This window comes from Festucalex cinctus, chromosome 6 (genome assembly GCF_051991245.1).
Source record: "Festucalex cinctus isolate MCC-2025b chromosome 6, RoL_Fcin_1.0, whole genome shotgun sequence".
Classification (NCBI taxonomy): Eukaryota; Metazoa; Chordata; class Actinopteri; order Syngnathiformes; family Syngnathidae; genus Festucalex; species Festucalex cinctus.
Window position 1 is genome coordinate 80821 of NC_135416.1, and position 20717 is coordinate 101537.

At 51.0% G+C, this 20717-nt stretch overlaps 4 protein-coding genes across 10 annotated transcripts; 3 read left to right on the forward strand and 1 right to left on the reverse strand.

The window, feature by feature from the left end:
• Positions 1 to 328: 328 nt before the first annotated feature.
• pet117 (PET117 cytochrome c oxidase chaperone) lies at positions 329 to 2085 on the forward strand. Its single transcript, XM_077525753.1, has 2 exons — positions 329 to 512; positions 1936 to 2085. The coding sequence occupies exons 1-2, from the start codon at positions 417 to 419 to the stop codon at positions 2077 to 2079; spliced, it is 240 nt and encodes a 79-aa protein (XP_077381879.1). The 5' UTR covers positions 329 to 416; the 3' UTR covers positions 2080 to 2085.
• Positions 2086 to 2088: 3 nt separating this feature from the next.
• kat14 (lysine acetyltransferase 14) lies at positions 2089 to 9635 on the forward strand. The gene is made up of 10 exons (XM_077525742.1): positions 2089 to 2338; positions 2509 to 2630; positions 2704 to 2825; positions 2892 to 3067; positions 5018 to 5449; positions 6197 to 6735; positions 6850 to 6983; positions 8234 to 8409; positions 8471 to 8661; positions 9462 to 9635. The coding sequence occupies exons 1-10, from the start codon at positions 2089 to 2091 to the stop codon at positions 9633 to 9635; spliced, it is 2316 nt and encodes a 771-aa protein (XP_077381868.1).
• Positions 9218 to 15693, reverse strand: dzank1 (double zinc ribbon and ankyrin repeat domains 1). 5 transcript variants are annotated; one of them, XR_013284143.1, is made up of 18 exons: positions 14677 to 15693; positions 14420 to 14548; positions 14095 to 14221; positions 13868 to 13934; positions 13583 to 13646; positions 12874 to 12944; positions 12192 to 12293; positions 12045 to 12128; positions 11875 to 11967; positions 11574 to 11799; positions 11405 to 11508; positions 11268 to 11336; positions 11152 to 11194; positions 10927 to 11087; positions 10738 to 10865; positions 9999 to 10066; positions 9737 to 9883; positions 9219 to 9667 (listed from the first exon to the last, which is right to left on the reverse strand). XR_013284143.1 is itself a non-coding variant. In XM_077525746.1 (18 exons), the coding sequence occupies exons 2-17, from the start codon at positions 14529 to 14531 to the stop codon at positions 9754 to 9756; spliced, it is 1656 nt and encodes a 551-aa protein (XP_077381872.1). In that variant the 5' UTR covers positions 14532 to 14548; positions 14677 to 15693; the 3' UTR covers positions 9220 to 9673; positions 9737 to 9753. The 5 variants fall into 5 exon arrangements, 3 of the variants coding, with proteins under 3 accessions (XP_077381870.1, XP_077381869.1, XP_077381872.1); XR_013284142.1 differs by having other exon boundaries at positions 9219 to 9673; XM_077525746.1 differs by having other exon boundaries at positions 9220 to 9673; positions 9999 to 10073.
• On the forward strand, positions 15157 to 20629 carry polr3f (polymerase (RNA) III (DNA directed) polypeptide F). Of its 3 annotated transcripts, none has more exons than XM_077525751.1 (10): positions 15157 to 15670; positions 16544 to 16661; positions 16755 to 16822; positions 16885 to 16952; positions 17012 to 17124; positions 17455 to 17598; positions 17713 to 17820; positions 17892 to 18083; positions 18626 to 18739; positions 20100 to 20629. In XM_077525751.1, the coding sequence occupies exons 1-9, from the start codon at positions 15609 to 15611 to the stop codon at positions 18701 to 18703; spliced, it is 951 nt and encodes a 316-aa protein (XP_077381877.1). In that variant the 5' UTR covers positions 15157 to 15608; the 3' UTR covers positions 18704 to 18739; positions 20100 to 20629. The 3 variants fall into 3 exon arrangements, with proteins under 3 accessions (XP_077381877.1, XP_077381876.1, XP_077381875.1); XM_077525750.1 differs by lacking the exon at positions 20100 to 20629 and adding an exon at positions 18885 to 19270; XM_077525749.1 differs by lacking the exon at positions 20100 to 20629 and having other exon boundaries at positions 15161 to 15670; positions 18626 to 19270.
• Positions 20630 to 20717: the final 88 nt, after the last annotated feature.

Consider the following 20717-nt stretch of genomic DNA (forward strand, 5'->3'; position numbering starts at 1 on the left):
GTTGTCATTTCTACGGGTACAATTTTTTTTACGTATTTTTTTATGTACAGTTTTTATGGACAATTTTGTGTACATTTTTTTTTTTTTTTTACATTTTTATGTACATTTTTTAGTATACATTTTCTTTTTTACAGGTAGGCCTACATTTTTTTCTTTTTTTTCTTTTTTTACAGGTACAAATCACGACTTTTACAGATACAAATGTATACTTTTTTTCTACAGGTACAAAAAAAGTTTTACAAGTTACTTTTGCACCATATTATTTACCTCCATACAGGATTTTTTATGATACCAACGATTAGCATGGATCCAAGACCAGTCTGTTCCAACGTTGGAACGGAAGGTGGCGGTAGTGCTCCAGTACACCGCATGTGAAAAGCGAAGAAGAAGCCGCAACACAAGCTAATGCTAACGGGATGTCTACGACCTCTAAATTGGTTCTCGGACTTTCTGTGCTTGTCACTGTGAGTACCGTGACTGCGGTCCACCTCAAGCAGGCCTGGGACAGACAGGTGAGCGCAACCAGACCCAACCCAGCTGAACCGAGCCGCGGGAACAAAGACTTCATTTAGCGCGGCGCGGCTGGCTGCGAGCTAAGCTAGCTAGCTACTAGGTGAGGTGAGGTGAGGTGAGGTGGGAGACTGGACAGGCCAAGGAGGGATGAATGCACGATTGCACGGAAGGATGAAGGAACGTTTGTCGTACTTTTCAAACAAACGAGAGACAAAAAAGTGCACGACATGATGATGGACAAGCTCACATCAATCAAACCAGTCTTCCGCTTTCGCAAGCGTTCCCCTTTGTATTTTATGAAAGCACACAGTTTATGAGGCTATTATTATTAGTCATTATTTATTTTTTAATATTTGGTATTTTCTTCTTTAATTGCGTGTGTATTTTACATTTCTTTTGTAAGTTTTTTTTACGGTAAAATTCGGTTTACATGCCAACAAATGGATAAAATACACATACAATGAAAAGCAGGTCGCTAAAACTATCTGCATTTTTTTTTTTGCAAGCGGTGCATCGAGATGTTTCTTTGCCAAATTCCAAAACAAACAAACAAAAGTCAGCGTCGAGCGTTTTTCTTTTCTCTCTTTGAAATCCCATCCATGTCCATCCTCCCAGATTCCCTTGAAGATGGATTTCTGAACATTGTGAGTGTGTTGCTGCCAAAATGACTACAATTATTTGCAAACTCAATTTGAGCGACTTTCTCCGTTTCATGCTCATTTCCTGCTCTACATATTCACCGGCTGAGTGCAATGGAATGTTGCTATAATTCAGTGGCATTAATATTCACATGGCAAGCAATTCGAAGTAGTGAAAAGTACGCAAGAAGGCGCGAGTTCTGGGATGGGAGCGTCCGCGAAAAGTTTGGAATCCATTTCTCAAACCGGGTGAAGTTCGCGTCCCGTCACTCGGGCCCAAAATCGTCTGCGATGATCAGCCAAAATGTCGGCCACAGGTGTCAATTGCTTGGTATCTGGCAATTCCATCCGTATCGCCATTCCATTTGATACCGATTAATCCCGATACCATCTGATCTGTAAGTCGAGTGTTGCAATTTTTTTTTTAAACTCAGATTTAGAAAGTACTCATCAGTAAACTTGTACATGTACACAGTAAGAATTGTATGATACTGAAACTTCAACGCTGTATCTAACAACCAGGTTACAATCCGCTTCACGTTTGAACAGCATTCAAATCAAATATGAAGGCTTAATGTTTATGAATAGAACATTCTGATAAGCCGAACCCAAAGAAAGACGTTTTGTTGACTATTTCCATCCAAAATGGGTGTTTAAACATATTGAATCGATACAAGAATGATATGCTGTAATATTGCGATATATCGCCAAATCCATTTTTCTGAACATCCCGAGTCGGCGCGATGAACGCCTCGCTAACCGAAGCGCGTGTGTGTGCGCTTAGCGTCTGCGCGAAGGCGTCCTGAGAGATTTGGAGCGCGTTGAGCGCAAGAAGGAGAACGTGCGGCGTCTGGAGGAGAACCTGAAGTTGGGCGCTCTCCTGGAAGAGGAGCGGCGGCGGCGCCGGCAGGAGGCGGAGCGCCACTGACTCCAGGCCATGGACGGCAGCGGCGGCGGCGCGGAGGACGAGGCGGCGTGCACGTCGGCCTCGGAGGGCCTGGAGGAGGGCGAGGTGGAGGGCGAGACGCTTCTGATCGTGGAGTCGTCGGAGCGCGGCTCGCTGGACCTGTCCCACGAGCACAGCGGCGACTCGCTGGCCAGCGACCTGGCCGAGGAGGCCGACGGCGCCTGGGCCTGCCACCGCTTGGCCTTTTACTGCGAGCGCTGCCACAAGTGGATCCCCGCAGGTACGACTCGTCCTCATCCTCCGCTTGCGTCCGATTGTCGCGACGACGGCTTTTCACATTTGACGTCTGCGCTATCAAATCTATTCAGCATTTGAACTCCTCTTTCAAGGCAAAGAGAATATTTTGTGCTTTTATGACATATACAGTTCGAAATCAAATATCACGTTTAGCTCATCTCCACGGCGACCAGCCCAGCTACCTGAAAGGCGACAACTTCTTCAAGTTCGTGTGCCGCGACTGCTCCGAGGACGGCAAGGAGACCTTTGAGAGGATGCGGCTCACCTGGCAGCAGGTGGGACCCCGCCGCCGCCGCCGCCGCTGCCGCTGCCGCCGCCGCCGTGGGCTAACGTGTGGCTGTGCGCCAGGTGGTGATGCTGGCCATGTACAATCTGTCGCTGGAGGGCAGCGGACGCCAAGGCTACTTCCGCTGGAAGGAGGACATCTGCGCCTTCATCGGCCGCCACTGGAACTTCCTCCTGGGATCCAGGTGACTTGCCGTCGTGGGGTCTGGCTCGCCGGTCCCGGTCTGACGCGCTCTGGCCGCCCCCGGCAGGAAAAAGACGTCCACCTGGTGGAGCACGGTGGCGGGCTGCCTGTCGGTGGGCAGTCCCGCTTTCTTCCGCTCGGGGGCGCAGGAGTTCAGCGAGCCGGGATGGTGGAAGCTGGTCCACAACCGACCGCCCGTCCTGCGGGGCCACGCCCACAAAGCCGCCGCCGCCAAGCTGAAAGGTGAGCCCGCCTTTCCGACCTCAGCTTTCATTGGACAAGAAATGTTCATTTAGTTGTCGACTTTTGACTAAAATGATTTCAAGTTTTAGTCGTCTTTCGTCAATTTGACTTGCCTAAGTTGACAGTTTAGCCAATTCGGTGTTCCCTCGTTTTCCGCTGGGGTTCGGTTCCAAAAAATACACGCAAAAAATGAAATCTAAGAGTTAGCTTTATGTCAGGTTTGACAAAAGCTCGCGAGGAGAGAGGAGAGGAACTGACTGATCCAATTCACGACTGCGCTCGCTGGAAAAAAATCCCCTTCCTCTCCTACTTCCATCCGTGTTCCAACTCTAATAATGCAAATGCAAAACGTAGTCGGAACACTTGTTTGTCTCGATGTGAGTGGAGTACGTGTGTGCTGAACAGAAAACAGGCGACCTATCAGCAGACTGCCTGGAACCATTCTGCTGCCTTACATGACATCTTGTGCTTGTGTTAAGATCACATATAGCGAGCACATGGGAATGTGAGTGCGGAGCAAAGCAAAGCGTTCTTCATTGCGGAAAAGGTTTGATCGCTTACATTTACCCCGGGTTTTCACCGGATGCGGTTGCGGTGCGGTGCGTCTTGACTGCGTGCTCCGGACGGGTCAATTTTTTTGTCAATCCACACCGGCTCCGCACAGCTGCGGTCCGGCAGCTCCGTCGCCGCCCACTTCCCAACGTGTCTCGCGGGACCGCGCGCGCGCGATCATGTGGCATTTCACAACGACAAACATACAGAAAGTCTGCTCAACAGAGAAGCAGAAAGATATGAGATTCCATGCAGCATCCTTTTTTTGGTTGTCCTTGTAAAGTATATTAATAACGAGAGTCGGGTCAGTGCGGGTCCACTCTTTATTTCTGTCTTCCGCGTCCGGCTGCCGCTCAGTACGGCAAGCGAGACGGGCACAACAAGCAATCGCGAACATCAAACTCACAATACATTACAGTCCTTATAAAAAGGATGTGCCGTGTCATATATTATTTTGTGGTTTTCCACCTCCAATATAAACCTCTCCTCGTCCATGTTCGCTGGTGTCTAAACCGTGAATGAGCACATGGCCCGGCGACGCCCACGTCACGTTTTGCTGAAAAACTTGCGAAATAGGAGCTGGCGAGTATTTTATTCTGAAAGGTAACCGGAAATTTATTTTGAAACTGCCTCGGTCTTCCTGTCCCGCTCGATGTGTTTTGTGCTAGCTTGCCATTTGCCGGAGGCCTACCGCTGCGGCGTCCGGCAAAAATAGAAAATAGGTCTATCCTTGCGGAAGGCTTGCGGCACGCCGCAGGCCTTCCGCAGTCGACACGCAACGCACCCGCAAGCGGTGTAAACTGCACCATTCGAATGAATGGAATCTAATTGCTTGCGTCGCCGGACCGCACCGAAACCGCAACCGGTGAAAACCCGGGGTTAGAATTACTCCAATTTGGAAGGCGAAAAAAGCCCTCACATTTTTTTCACATTTTCTCACATTTCAACATTGTGTTAAAACCTTCATACGTTTTATGAAATAGCTATGTTACCGTGACAAAAAAATGCATGCAAAATCTGCGAGTGAACCTCGCGATAACGAGGGAAGTTACTGTATCGTCGATATTTTCCTTGAGCGTACATTTCAACTTTTAGACAGAAAATGACAACACGCCTATTTGGATAACACGCAAGACGCGTTTCATACAACCGTTTTCGCCTAAATAAAAAAAAAAGTGCGTCTGAGATGAATCTTACAGCTGCACTATCAATGCGTTTGATTCCTTCTGATTGGATTGTGTGAATTTTCACGTTGGTTTTTGTCATTGACGAAATTGTCAGTGCATTTTAGTTAGCGTTTTTCGTCTCAATGATTGGATTCAATTTGAGTTCTTGTTTTGTCTGGAAAAGAAATGCGCACGATGAAAATGTGTTGATGGAGGCAATGGTCACTGGCAGGCGCGGCCTGCAAATCGGCGGCGGCGGCGGAGGCGGGCGTGGCGGCGGAAGGCCTGCGCAAGCGCGCCGGCGCCGGCAGGAACCCGGTGGAGACGGCCATGCAGCTGAAGGAGAAACGCTCGCGCACGCAGGAGGCCAAAGACATCCGGCGGGCTCAGAAGGAGGCGGGCTTTGCCAAAGCGGGCGGCGGCGGCGGCGGGCGCAGCGCGGGGGCCGTCCGGCGGCCGGCCGACTCGCTCCTGGAAAAAGGCGAGGTGGTGGACTTCTCCTCGCTCAGCTCCTCGGACCGGACGCCGCTGAGCAGCCCGTCGCCGTCGCCCTCGCCCGACTTGTCGGCCCCCGGGACGCCCGCCTCCCACTCGGCCACGCCCAGCCTGCTGTCGGAGGCCGACCTCATCCCGGACGCCATGCCGCCGCAGGCGCTCTTTCACGGTAAGTTGCTGACGCCGGCCGGCGGCCATCGGAAACGTCGGCGCTTGGCATGGCCAAATGTGGCATTTGCGCCGCAATTTCGAAACGCCGACTCTATTTGGCTCCTTTTCTCATCCAATATTCAAACAACTAAAAACTTTCACATGAAAAGAATTGATGGAGTTTCAGCGCCTTCAAATAATGTATAAATCCAATCATCAAATTTGACCAATTAACATGCAAAAAAAGTAAAAGTGAGTACAAATGAAGAGAAACGGATGGTTTTTTTTTTTGTTTTGTTTCCCCCAAGCCGAAATACACAACAAAACAAAACGAATGAAAGTATTTGCACTCAAGGTGTCAGTTTGTGGAACAATCTGGATTATAAAACCAAATCATCTCAAGTCTTATTTGTATTTTTTTTCTAACTATATAAAAGTGTTACAACTGTTGGAAAACTATTTTTAGCACAAGGTGATGCTGTTGAATTATTTGGTTGAATTACTTTGAAAGCCTCTGAATTTTTTTTGCCGTTGATTACAACTTTGACGTCTTTCTGGCCCCTTTTTCTTTTCAAGAATGACTTTTGTTTTGTTTTTTGGTGAATGAAATGGCTAATCGTCAGGAGATGTGCTTCAGAAAATGCTTTGATCTTGTGGGGACAATCAGCGCGATCCCATCAAGTGAAAAGGGCTGAAAAAGACGATGGCCGTTTGCAGACGGAGTTTGCGCGCGTCCCTCATCGACTCGTGTTTTTGAGCGCTGCAGATGACGAGGAGATGGAGGCGGACGCCATGATCGACCCCGGCATGGAGTACGCCCCTCCCCCTGCCGCCTCCGCGCGCAAGAAGCTCCGCCTGCCGCCGCCCCACATCAAGAGGGAGGCGGACAGCGACGACGATAACGACGACGACGACGATGCCGGCGCACGCCGGAGCCACTTTGACGACGCGGCGGGCCGGCGTCTCTCCGCCTCACACGACATTCCGGAGCGCAAGAGGGCAGCCCGCGGCGACAAGAGCCACGGGGCCCCTCCCCTTCCCCGCTACGCCCACGCGGGCCCGTACGAGGAGCGGGCGCTGCGGCGCCGCCTGGACGCCTGCCCGCTGGCGCTGGCCGTCACGCCGCAGGCCCGCCGCCTCCGCCGCAAGCTGATGGTGCGCCAGGCCAAGCGGCGGCAAGGGCTCCCCCTGCTGGACATCGACCGCGCGCTCAGCCTGGTGGGCGGGGCCTACGCCGCGCGACCGGCGGCCGGCGACGGGCGCGGCGCCGGCGGCCGGGATCTGCGCGTCTTGGACCGCTTCCAGGTAATGTTGGCCGCCCGACGGCTGATTTCTTTTTTTTTTTTTTTTTTTTTTTTTTTTTTTTTTTTTTTTTTTTGGCTTGACGTGGGCCTGGCTTTGCACGGCTGTCCCGCGCAGGTGAAAGGTGGGGCCGGTCGCGGCTTGCCCTCGCCTCAGCTGTCCTTCTGCTGCCGCTTGACGGGAGCCGACGGCGCCTCGGAGCAAAGCATCAAGAGTCCGTACACGTCACGCCTCCTCAAAGCATTCATCAGGTACAAACAAGCACGCTTCACTTCCATTGACTCCAATTCAAGTTTTCGTCATCTGCTTGTATTTGACTTTGCATCCAATTTTAGTCGACTAAATTGACAGTTGAGTGGATATTTTAGTTATCGTTCTAATGAAGGGCTTCTATTTTAGTTTTTGTTTCATTTTCAAAAGGAAAACAATTGTTGAGAAATTTTTCATCACTGCAAACAAGCTCAGCTGACTTGATGCCAGCTCTCTGATTGGCTGAGCCCAAGCACTTCACTCCAATCCCACTTTTTTTTTTTTTTTTTTTTAAAGGGAAGTTGAGTTCAAAACGTTGTTGATGTTATTGAGCGCTAGCCAAAAGGCGGCGTTGGCTTCAGATGAATTTTGTGTTCAGGGAATCGGCATCAAGTTCATTTCAGAGGATTTTTTTGGTTTGTTTTTTTTGCCACTTGCTGTCCACCAAAAATGACATGACAGCGCCTGACGGGCTCAGCTGCTCTCGTTTGCTAAACCGGCGCTTACGCTATTGACGAGTGAAGGCGCACTCGGTGACTCAACAGCAAACGAATCGGGCCCGTCCGTCAAGATCGGAAAGACGCCAACGCGGCCTCCAAATTCATATCAAACATTTGGAGCAATTTCATGAGTTTATTTGCACGATGCAGTGCAGAATTTTCATTTTCACATCACTAAATGGTCTGAGCAGGACGTTATTTGTCTTGCTTGCTAAAGCAGCTGACGTTTCTTGTCGTTGGACAACAACTTTGGAAATTTAGCGATCAAGTGGCAACACGTCGTACTCAAATTCAAAAGCAAAGCAAAAAAAAACAACCGCTAAAGAAAGAAAATGTCAGAGCAGATACAGGGAGTCCTCGACTGAAGGCGTTTTGACTACAACGGTTCCGCCCGGTCCGCCATTTTGGCCCCCTTATCCGCCATTTTGGCCACAGTGTTTTCCCCTCGTCCGTTATTTAGCTAACTTAGCTAGCGCTAGCGCTTGTGCACTTGTGGGAGTATTTTTGTCTTGTTTGGCGTGCGGACGCGTTCTTGGTGGGGATGAATGAAGGCAAACGGCTGGCAAAGGTCAAGTAACTGTTGTCGTCAATTGTGTCCACTGGGGGGCGCTACTGACATTTTAGATTGCTGCGCTGCTGAAGAGGAAGTGGACGTTTGATAGTTTGCCCAATTTTGGGTCTTTCTCGTGACCCGTGGTCCCAATTTGTTGATTGCAAGCCGCACTTTTGCGGGCGTGTCGTTGCGGTGCCAGGCGCGACTACGAGAGCCGTCCCCCGAAGATGCGGCTGCTGGCGGAGATCCGGGCGCACGCCCACCGCCGGGAGCCCGGCTGGAGCCCGCAGGCCGACGCCCCCCTGGACTACTGCTACGTGCGGCCCAATCACATCCCCTCCGTCAACGCCATGTGTCGACACGCCTTCTGGCCAGGTAACGTTGACGCGCGCAGACGTGGGCCCCCGCCCGCGTGACCTTTGCCCCGCCCCCTCAGGAGTGGACCTGTCGGAGTGCCTGCAGTACCCCGACTTCAGCGTGGTGGCGCTGTACAAGAAGGTGGTGGTGGGCTTCGGCTTCATGGTGCCCGACGTCAAGTACAACGAAGCGTACGTCTCCTTCCTGCTGGTCCATCCCGAGTGGCGGCGGGCCGGCATCGGAACCTTCATGATCTACCACCTCATACAGGTGAGCGCCGGCCCGAAACAAACAAACAAACAAACAAACAAACAAACAAACCACACCTTTCCTCTTGGCTTCCTTGTTTGGCTGCTCACCTGACTGATATTCATAAACTGCCATCATTTCATCATGTGCATATTTTAAAGGGATACTTGACTCATTGAGACATTTTTAGCAGTAAAAAGTTCCCATTTTGTCTCTAATGAATGTGGTAACGTCGTCATTATTTTTCCTGTACAATTAATACAATTCTGTATTAATGCTGTCGACTGATGACATCACCTGCGCTGAGGAAGCAGGTCACGACCAATTGTTACCTACTTCCTTAGCACAGGTGATGTCATCATCAGTCGACGGCAAGTAGAAAAAAGGAATGAATTGTACATGAAAACTAATGAAGCGATCCAATTCATTCTCGACAAAATATGAACTTTTCACTGCTGAAAATTGTTCAATGGGTCAATTATCCCTTGAAGAAAATCCTCGCGTTACTTCCCTGGGGGGGGCGGGGCATGGGGGGAACCTCCACAAAATTGACTCCACAAATGTGATCATTGATTTGCATTTTACCTCGTAAATTTATTTATTTGTATTTTTTCTGATTATTTCTGCAAATTTAAGAGAAAAAAAATCAATATTTCATTGGGGATGTTGTCATCTTTTGCTTGACTTCTCTGAAATTCACCTGCAACATCAAATGTTTGCAATTTGCTCCTCAAATGAAGTCATCAACTGGCAAAAGTGCAACACAAAACCCACCAAAATCGTTGATGAGTATTTGATATGTGCTGTTTTTGTTTTGCGAGACGTGCATGGGCAAAGACGTGACGCTGCACGTGTCGGCCAGCAATCCGGCCATGTTGCTGTACCAGAAGTTCGGCTTCCAGGCCGAGGAGTACATCCTGGACTTTTACGACAAGTACTACGCGCTGGACAGCGCCGACTGTCGACACGCCTTCTTCCTGCGATTGCGACGCTGACCCCGCCTCCACGTCCGTCCGTCCGTCTTCATCTTCATCTGCCAATAAAAAGTCAGTAAACACTCAAGCGTTTGTTTTTTCTCCACTCGTGTGTCGCTCACATGTACGCTGAGCTTGTTTAGCTGGGTGTAAGCCCCGCCCCTTCCACGGCGTCCAGTAACGACATCATGGCGGCGCATCCGGCGGCGGCGGCCACGTCGTACGCCGTCAGGCCGTCTTTGTTCCGAATTGCGGTGCCGGCGTTGCAACTGAAAGGCAAACGTGGGCGGCACTTTTGTCACCTGGACTATTTATTTGCGCGGGCGGCCATTTTCATCAGGGCGGTCGTTATTGCGCCACATCCGTGAAACGGGCAAAAGCTACCTGAGGAGAACCCGCGCGCAGTCGAGACCTGGAGGTCCGAGCGCGGCGGCCTCGTGCAGCGCCGTGTTCTTCATTCTCAAAGGGGAGGAAGAGCACAGCACACGCATGGTAGTTAGTTAGCGCCAATGCTAACACGAAAGCCGTTCAAACTCTTCTTTCGTATCTTTAACAAGTGGCTAAGCCACTTTTGCTGCAATGAATATTTCAATTCCATGTGTTGATGATTGATCGTCACAGGCCAATCCTGTCGAACCCTCCACAAATGGCGGCGGACTTCAATTGTCAAAGTTGTACTACCACCATTCGCCACTAGGGATGTAACAATAACAGCAATATCGTGATATTAAAACTGCCACAATATGTTGTCATTGTCATCATGTCACGATATTAAAAGCAGCACATTTGTTAAAAAAAAAAAAGTCAAGATGATTTCCATTTGTGCAGTTGTAGCACCCTCTGGTGGCTTGTTTTTGTAGTGCAGTTGAATTTTGACGAGGGATGTTTTGGCCCTTCTATGTTTCAAATGGTCAGATGAAGGTGAACGGAATCTGCTTGTGAATATGGTCTGGTGACGTTAGTTGCACTTGTTTGCACGGAGAAAAAGCAAATCCCAGCATGCGATCATTTTCTTTTCTTCAAATGAGAAATGAACGAGACATTTCTGCTGCATAACTGGCAACCGTTTTACCGCCGACCTTCCCGTACGCTAACGCTAGCGTCGCGACGGGCTCCATCTTACGGGCCAGATGTGCGGTCGACGTCGGCGCCGCGCTGCAGTAGAAGCGGGAGGACGGCGTGGTGCCCGTTGACGGCGGCGATGGTCGCGGCGGGACGGCCGTCGCCGGCGCAGCAGTCTGGGTCCGCCCCCTGGGGGACGAGGACGGGCAGTTGTTGGCGGGCGGTCGCCCGATCGCCCGCTACTCCTCACCTGATCCAGGAGCCGCTGGACGACGCCCACGCCACCGTGACCCGGGCCTAATTCCTGGAGCAGCTGGATGTCCCTTGCCTGAGAAAGGGGGAGGGGCCCGATGTCAGCGGACGTGCGTGCGAGTCGCACCGTCTCACCGCCACTCGCTTTGCTTCCACTTCCTGTCAGCGCACGCAAAAACAAAATCAGAGACGCTAACGACAAATGGCCAACGAGGTCACTGACCTTGATGAGCCGTCGCCATCTTGTGTGTGGCTTCGCCGGCGACCTGAGAAGCAAAAAGGAAGATAAGTGAAGGTGGCGTTGGCCCCGATGACCTTTGAACCGGCTCGTGGTCTCACGTTCTGTCGGACGAAGCCGAGCGTCAGGCTGACCTGCCCGGCGTCCTCCTCAAGCACGGCGGAGGTCATCTGAGGGAAGGAGGAGGAGACGGGAAGTGAGCGCGCACTCACTTCCTGTCCGGCGCAGATGAGCGTACGCGGCCCAGGCGGGGCTCTCCCAGCAGCGTCCTGAAGGGGGCGTCGTTGTGGGTAAAACTCCTCAAGTGGGCGCACACGTGATCCAGCTGTTGCCTCCAGTAACCTGATGGACACGCCCACAACCACGTGACATCATGGTCTTACGTCATTGCCCTGGAGCGCGCTCACCTCTCCCCGGGCTGACGGCGGTGAGCGGCGGCCGCCCGCCGTCGGCGGACCGTTGCCGCGACTGCGCGTGGCGCTCGGCGGCGGCGCTGGCGGGGGGGCCGGCCAACGCGTCATCGGGAAAGCCTTTCGCTACCTGGGAAGTTGATGCGCTGATGTCATGGCAGGAAGTGGGCGTGGCGTCCAGGCAGGAGGCGGCACGGGGATCCTCGCACGCCGCTCGCTCGCGCTACAACACCACAACAAACATTTGTGGGATTGTGCGTGCGTGCGTGCGCGCGCGCGAGCGTGCGTGTGCGCGCACCTTTGCGCCACACCAGTCGCAGTAGCGAGCGTGTGCGCGGTTGGGCCGTCGACACGCGGAACAGGAAACGTTGCTCTCGTGTGATGAGTCCTCCTGGACACAAGGGGCGCTGTTCACCTCCACGCACGCACGCACGCACACCTTTTGTTGACATGTAAGTTGTGCGTTACCGCGTGGAGGTCCGTGTCGCACGTCAAACACGTTGACAGGTCCGCCGGGTTCCCTCGTCCGCAACACGCGCACAAAACTTGAGCCTGACACACAAGAATCCGTCATTGAGCGTGTACATTTGTTACGTTTGACGTGCACGTGTATACCTGCGGGCGGGGGCGGAGCTGCTGGAGAATGGGGGCGTGGCCCCTGGAACACACGCCGGCGTCGACTGGAAGTTGAGCGTCGCACCACACGCAAGTCGCCAGCTGACGCGCGCACACAAAAGCGTCGTCAGGTTTGGCGTCGCGCCGCAGTACCCGCCCTTCGCCAACAGGGCGGCGTTTGTTGCGTGCGGGCAAGGAGGCAAGTGAAGCGCCGCCCGACGTGCAGAAAATTGTCGAGCTGTTCCGAGGACACGCTGACAAACATGACACACCCGTGGTAGCGAATGCGTTTGTAAATGAGCCAAAATGGCGCATGGAGATTGCGTGCACACGCACGTGACCGTTTTTGATGTGAATGTGTGCGTTTGTGTGTTTTGTGTCGGAGCGTGAGGCTCAACACGCTTTGCTTTCCAACAAAGCTGACGAAGGTCGTGATCACGTGTTTGCAAACGTGACAATTGCACAAAAGACACGACGCAACCGTTCAAAAACGGAAAGTAGTACAACAGTTGGCGGTTGGGGGGGAGGAGCTTCGTTTGGCCCGGCTTGTGACGGCGAGTCCGGCTGTCGTAAGTTTCATCCTGTTGCCAAGTCGGCGTCGGGACGCGCTCAGACAAACGAGAAGCACGCAAACGTAAAAAGACGACACGGCTCTCGTCTTTTGTTTTGTTTGTTTTGTTACCTCGGAAACGCCGGCGGGTGGAGCCACGCGAGGACCCGGCAGGGGCCGCTGGCTGCCCGTCACCTTCGAGCCTAAACAAAGAAGACGTGACTAATTACTATTTACTAATTACTAATTGCTACTTGCTACTAGTTAGTGTGTGTACACGATCTGTTATACAAGGCTCACGATAACGATTATCGATATATTGGTCAGGTAATAAATCCACGATAAGCTATGAAAAAATAGTTAAATTTGATATAAATAATGAAAAAAAAAATCAAATATTAAAGAATACATAAAATCTTCTAAATGAAATAAAATAACTAAATATATAATAAATAATATAAATATATGTATAATATAGAAATGAAAAATAAGAACATGTTCTTTAAAGCGCTTTATAAAGTTGAGTTGAATAATAATAAAAGTAAGCTGATGAGTCTTCTTCGCCGAAGACTTGCGTCCATTTCCCTGCCACTCTTATGAGGGGCTCCCGCTAGTGGCCCACCAAAGAATTGCTCAATAAGTCATGAACAAAGGAGCTGTTGCAGTGGCTGAATATTAACGACAAATATCACGATACTTGTGTAGGCGTATCAATAATCTATTGGGAGACAAAGTATCACAATTGATCGCAATATTGATATATCATTACACTCCTAGTTAGCATTAGCAACGTCAGCCATTTCAACAACAACCAAAAAAAGGCGTGGTTAAGAATGTCAACCTTGAGGCCAGCGTGAAGTGGTCGTGTCGTCGTCCCGGTGCAAACGTTCTCCCGGGCTGGCCTGCTGGAAGGGAACAGCGCAACTTGATGCCACAGCTGGGCGGGCACTCCGTTGACGACGCCCACTTTCGCCGCATTCCCGGCAAATCGCCAAGCCGCTCTCCAAAATTCGCGCCATGAGAGGGAGCAAGCGGCGCGTTTTTTTAGAGAAGGCTTTGCGGCATTGCGGGCTCGCCGAAAGGTGGGCGTCGTCAACGGCTGGAGACGCAAGTCAATCGGATCCACCTGCTGCGAAGGCCCCGCCTCCCGGACCACGAAGACTTTGGTGACGGTGGCGCTCTGGCGGCCGTCACTGTTGACAGGAAGTGACGCGAGTCAACGTTCAAGTCAACGTTCAGTTCGCGACGTAACATTTGCATTCAATCGCACGAACACCACACGAGCCCATCGGCCAATCGCAATTTGTGTTTGTTGCCGGAGTAGGCAGGAAGTGACATCATTGTCGACGTTACCTGGTGGCGGCCACGGCTCGGACGCACACTCGGCCGCTGGGCAGCAGGAAAGGCGACGAGTAGCGGCGCCCGCCGCTTCCTGGCTTGGAGCCGTCCAGCGTGAAGAAGAGCCCCGCCTCCGCCGTGTCTGCGCGCACACGCAACAACGCCATGACGTCATTGATGTGACCGCCACATCGTTGGCATCAACGTCAGCATCTCAGCTTTATGCTGGCCAGCAAACAAGTTTGGGAAAATGTGACATGAATGGTGAAAAAATGGTGAAATGAAATTGCAAAGTTGAAGTTGGGATTTCTTTTTGCCTTCGTCACGTTCCAACACGTACCGGACTGAATGCAGACTAGCGTGCTGGTGTCAAGGCGGTTCTTTGACGACGTCAGCTTGTCCCGTTGCATGATGGGAATAATACGCGGCGCCGCCACCGCCCCCGCTGTCATACTCGCGTATGTCCGAGCTGTCAATCAAACCAATCAACACGATGACGTCAAAGTCCAAAGCTTGCACGGCAGTCCACGAAAACAAGTACAGTTTGTAATCGTCCTATCCATTGATTATAGAGTTTAAATAAAAAATAAAACTTACTTGGAGCCAAGTTGATGAAGACTGTTGCGAGCGTGTTTTGTGTGCGCGTCACCACGGCAACCGTTGCTCCCGCCTCTGTCCTCGTTTCTGTCACGTGTTGCACACACGCTTTCGCGATTGGCCTCACTCGGATGAAGTAGGAAGGCAGCCATCTTGCGTTGCCAGCACTGCTCCCGACAGCTTGCTTCTATTTGGATTTTGGCTGAAAACGACGCATGTATTATCTTAGGACAGTGTGTCTCGTACGCCACAAACGGCGGAATTCTCGCCGTTGAGAGCCAAAATAAGTACATGAACACGCAGCGGAGAAAGCAATGTCGGTAATATTCATGTTAGGCACGCTGACCAAGTGGCAACGCAAGATGGCCGCCGGTAGCTTCATTTCGCGATGCGGCGAGCCGGTGGCGGTGCACAAGGGCTGCCTGGAGAGATACTTTCTCACTTCACTTGAAAACAAGTCCTCACATAATCAGATAATATTTCCCCAAGTCCAGATGGTCTTGAAAATTTGTTATTCGCTCCGAAAATGTCACGTTAGTAAGGTTTCGACACCGGTAATTGGGTTTTCGATCAGGCAATAGTTTGGACGTCCGCATGTCGGTGTTGCTTTTTAGGACCCCGGACAGCGGTCTCTGGTTCTAGCTAGCAAGCAATCACATTTAGTGCGACGACGACAACAACAAAACATAATAAGCACGAATAATAAATTACATTAAGACGACGCTAACGATATGCTTTGTCTTTCGGTCAATGTTGCAAATTGGCAGGCGATAGTTTTGGACGTCCCCGCGTCTGCATTAGCTTTTTAGGACCCCCAACTAAACAGAAGCATGGCTGGCTAGCAGCTAAGCGGCTAAAACGATAACAACATTCGTCAGTGAGTCAAGTCATTTTAAAATCTCAACTATCGAGTGGCCAAGAGGACGTTCAAGATGTCGGAAGTGAAAGTGAAGAAGGAAACAAACTTTTGCGAACCCGCCGAAATTGAAAACAGGTCAGAAACTTTGGTTGAAGCTTTCCAACTTTCAAGTCACTTCACGTTGCGCATTTTGTCAAATGATGTTGACGTGTTTTCATTCGTCACTCTACGATTCGAGCTCGACACTTACTGGTGCTTAAGCTGTTTTCTTAAGCGTCTCATACATAAATTCATTTCCCCCGAAATAATGTTGGACCAACATTTGACATCAACTCATGTGAGCAGATATGAATGCATACTTTGTAGGACAAAAAACAGCACCGCAACTAGTCCAGGAATGTTTGACAAGATGCACAATTGGACCACTTTGCTCAAAATCATCCAGTGAGCCGGTTCCTCTGCTCTCGACTACGTTGAGGCCCCCCACGGCTTCTCAATGGGGTTGAGGTCTGGGGACTGAGATGGCCGTGCGGGGAGCTCGAGTTTGTGCCTGCTCAACCGTGTCGACGACTTTCAACAGCACTCAATTTACTGACTGGAAGGCTCATATGAACACATTTTGACCGGGGCTGGCAATTATGGAGGTCAGTGTACCTGGACCCCCTCCCCGAGTCCCCGGTTCATAAGCTCATAGCTTTTTGGGGCATGCTTTTTCACAATTCAAGCAAAAATGTATATTCCATGGTGAGAAGACTTTGTTGATCGCACGGAAGTGTCATTGAATTTATGACTTGTGTGATTTTGTGAAATAAACAAACAAATGTGGGAAGGCGACATTGAAACAAATAACGGCATGTCGTAATATTGAGGGGGGGGATGGAAAGAGCCGGCTAGCAGCAATTAGCACATTGCGCTAGTCAAAGGGCGCGTCCGGCCGTTTCGTAGAAAACGTCCGTCCGTCCGTCCGTCCGTCCGTGCAGGCATTTGCCGACTGTGGCGTGTTTTCAGGATCAAGGTGCTGTGCCAGCAATTTCCTCACGGCATCACGGACGAGGTGGTCCAGAACGACATGCCCCACCTGGACCCCAAGCAGAGGGCCGCCGCCATCAACAAGCTGCTGTCGCTGGTGCGTAGGTTGCCGTCCGCGTCCGTCCCGTCCGCGTCCGTCCCGTCCGCGTCCGTCTGCTCCCTGACCTCTGCTTTGACCTTTGCTTGACAGGGCGTTCTGGATCTGCTGAAGAACAGCAGCGGTCTTCTCTACAGGCTGAAGGACGCGCAGAGTGCCAGGTGAGGAACCGCGCGAGCGCGTGTTGAGCGTGTCATGTGACCCGTTGTGCGTGCCACGTCAGCAAGATGAAAGGTTCGGATAACCAGGAGAAGCTCGTCTACCAGATCATCGAAGACGCCGCAAACAAAGGTGAGTGCGAGTTTGTCAGGAAGCGATTGTGGGACTGCGAACGCGCGCAATGTCGGCAGGCATCTGGAGCCGAGACATCCGCTTCAAGAGCAACCTCCCGCTCACCGAGATCAACAAGATCCTCAAGAACCTGGAGAGCAAAAAACTCATCAAAGCTGTCAAGTCTGTGGCGGTGAGTCCGTCATTACGTTCATTCCTTAGTTTCACTTCGTAGAAATGAGTGAGCACCAAACTCCCAATTTTCATCCACTTGCATCAGTGCAGACACTTTTTATGTTGTTTAATTTTATATGTTGGAATCATTTTCATTGCTGTCAAACTTCAAACGAGTGGGATGAATATCAGACAATTTGAGTGCGTGCCCCTAAATCACATCAAGTCACTACTTAAAAAAACAAAAACAAAAAAACTGTCTGCTTTCAAATATTTGGCCTGAAAACTTGTCAAATGCCGAGTCAGATTTTGTTTGTTTGTTTGTTTGTTTGTTTGTTTGTTTGCGCAGGCGTCCAAGAAGAAAGTGTACATGTTGTTCAACGTGCAGCCCGACCGCTCGGTGACGGGCGGCGCCTGGTACAGCGACCAGGACTTTGAGTCGGAGTTTGTGGAGGTTTTGAACCAGCAGTGCTTCAAGTTCCTGCACGCCAAGGTCAGGCCACGACAGGGGAAAGGGAAAGAAAATGGCGTCGGCCCGCCCTTGGCTTTTGTGCGGCTTGGCCGGCGTTAGCGGCTAACGCGTTAGCGGCTAACGCTTTTTGCTCAGGCGGCGTCGGCGCACGACGGCAAGCAGAGCCCCATGCTGCAGAGGAACGCTTCCTTCGCCACCTCGCACGAGATCTGGAAGTACATCAGCGAGCTGGGCATCAGCAAGGTAGGCCCCGCCCCCCGGCCTCCGCCCCCGCCCCCGCCTCCGACCCACGCCCGCGCCCCGCCGCCCGCCAGGTGGAGCTGTCCATGGACGACACGGAGACCATCCTGGACACGCTGGTGTACGACGGCAAGGTGGAGATGAGCGTGATGGCGGCCAAGGAGGGGACGGCGGGCAGCGTGGACGGACGCATCAAGTTGTACCGCGCCGTCAACGCGTTGCTGGCGCCCGCCGGACTGGTCAAGACGCCCTGCGGACTCTGCCCGGTACGTAGCGCGCCGACAAATTCGGCCAATCGTTTGCGACCCCACAAACGCGACCTTTCACCCCGAATTGGATTCCACTTTCCTCGCCTGCGCTTCAATTCAGTCGCCAGCAGAGGGCGACGTTGCTGCCCTGAAAAGCCGAAATGAAGGCGGCTTGTCGTCCGTCGATCACATGATGAGACCGGACACTGATCTATTTTTAGGACTGGCCAGCCGATAGGCCAAGACTGTGGAGATGGCAAGGCGGCCATTTTGCTCCTCCCAAAAAAAGTTTCTCGCCAGACCATCCCTTACATGTACGGGATCCAAAATGGACGACATTTGAGACACTACTTAGTCAGTTGTCATCTTTGAAACGTATCAAACTTTTACAACTTGATGTAGAAATGATGATGTGCTTCATGACGTTTAGAGGAGGAAACTTGTTTCTATACACATTTTGTTTGGTTCAAGAATTGTAACTGTAATTGGACAAAAGATGCCTCTGGCAAATCGAATATTGTGCTGGATCAACATTGCGCTTGTTGTTTTTGTGCCGTCAGGTTTTCGCCGACTGTCACGAAGGCGGCGAGATCTCGCCGTCCAACTGCGTCTACTTGGACCAATGGCTCGACTTCTGACGTTTTGTGCGTGCTGTCGGCCGCGACACTTGCATTGTGGGTAACGCACGCTCGCCAATCACGTCCCGCCCAACATGGCGGCGTTGGGAGATGAGTCGAAAACATGGGACGCGTTTGTTGACACTCATGCCACAAGTCTCCACACGTTGACATGGAAACGTTGCGATTGTTTGACATTCAGGCCGCAGTTTGCACGGGAGGATTTCTCCAGGGGCAATCGCGATCGGCAGATGCCGCAAGTAGCGACCGATAGTGGAAAGAAAGCGAAAAAGTCACCGCTTGGCTTGCCTCAAGTCGCCTTCAAATCTTCTTTCCGGGACGCCTCATCCAGCAGCAAGACGGCTTCGCTTGTCGCTCGGGCCATATTCTTTATCCTCACGCGTCGCTGACCGCTCGTTTGCTCAACGTTGCTTTGTTTTTGTTTTCATTTACGAGTCCGATTTTTGAGCCAAGCAAATACAGAGAAAACAAAAAAAGTCTTTCCAGTTGGCATCGCTTGATGATTTGTGCACATTTTCATCCCGTCAATAAAAGTTTTGCACTTGTTTGAATATTGCTGATATTTCACATGGAAGAATGCGCCAGAAAGAAAAAAAATCATCGCTTGACAGGAATCGCCTTCCTGCTTTTTGGATCTTTCTTGAGTGCATTCAAGTTGCACTTTCCACGTCGTCAAGTTTGTGTCGCTCATCCGGGAGACAATTGAAGTTTGCATACGTTTCCAAATCAATACGTCAAGGAAGGCATCTTTGTCTCGATTGAGGTCGATCGGCGATCCCTCTTTGCCTCGTTTGCGATCATCGTCCAAATGAAGCTTCCCCAGCCGAGAATCGCCGATCCGGCCTTTCAATCTGCCGTCAAGTTTTGCCGCGTCATCCGCTGGCCACTTTCTTCAATTTCCCTCAGCCAGATGTTTGCTTTCCAGTTGTCAATTGTCAAGCGAAAACGTGTTGGCCGATGCAACCGGAACGTGACAAAGCGAAACGATCACTCCACGTTTTTCCCGTGGTCCCTGAATGCAGCGGAAACGTGTCAAAACGGCAAAAGAGCCCAAACTTGAAAATGGGAGCACTTGTGAAGAAATTTGACGTTATTGGCACCATGTGCAACGTTCGCATGACCTAAAGCCTGCATTTGATTCTTTTTGTAATCATGTCCGAGTGGCTCTCCAATGAAGTCGACATGAATTTGGCTTCATTTGGCGCCAGATGGTTACAGCAGTCAAACGACATTTCATCACACGTTGGAAATAAATCCAAGTCATCCTCAAATGATGACAAGCATCCAAAGTCCAAATGCTTTTCAATGAGCGGACATCTTGTTTTCACCGAAGAAGACGGCCATCTTGAAATGATCCTATCCAAGCGTTGCTTTGCTTTCTTTCCCGCTTTGTTAGGTCACGCCAAGAAATCCAAATCGTGCTACTTGATCGAGACAGCCATCAGAGGAGCCACGAACGCAATCTGTCCCATATCGTCATCATCTTCTTCTTCTTCTTCTTCTTGTTTGTCGCCTCCACAAACCAAAGCAGAACTCATTCATTGAATTCCATTGGTCAGGTCAGGACAAACCGCCTCGAGGGCACTTCAACAGGCCGAGCCAGGAAAAGAGGGAGCACTTTGACGAGCATCATCATCATCATCATCACAATGTAGCAAGTAGTGACGGGAGTCGGAGGCGGAGTGTTGAAGTCCAGAGCCAAAGACTGGCGTTTTATTGACAACAACAACAACAACAACAACTCACTCTGCGCGAGGCTCACAGACCTACCAACATTTTGTTCTTTTATCCTTTCATCCCATCGTTCCGTGGGTGAATTATGTTCTCATCACCACAACAACATGTTTATTTGACACCCATTTCTATTCAAATCGTGTGCACTGTTTGAAAGCACTCTTATCAATAAAGATGACTTGACATGTTGGACTGCGGCGGGAAGCCATGAATCGCACTTCCATTTGTTTCAATGGCAAAGATGAGCTCGCAAATGAAATGTGGAACCGCGGCGGACAAA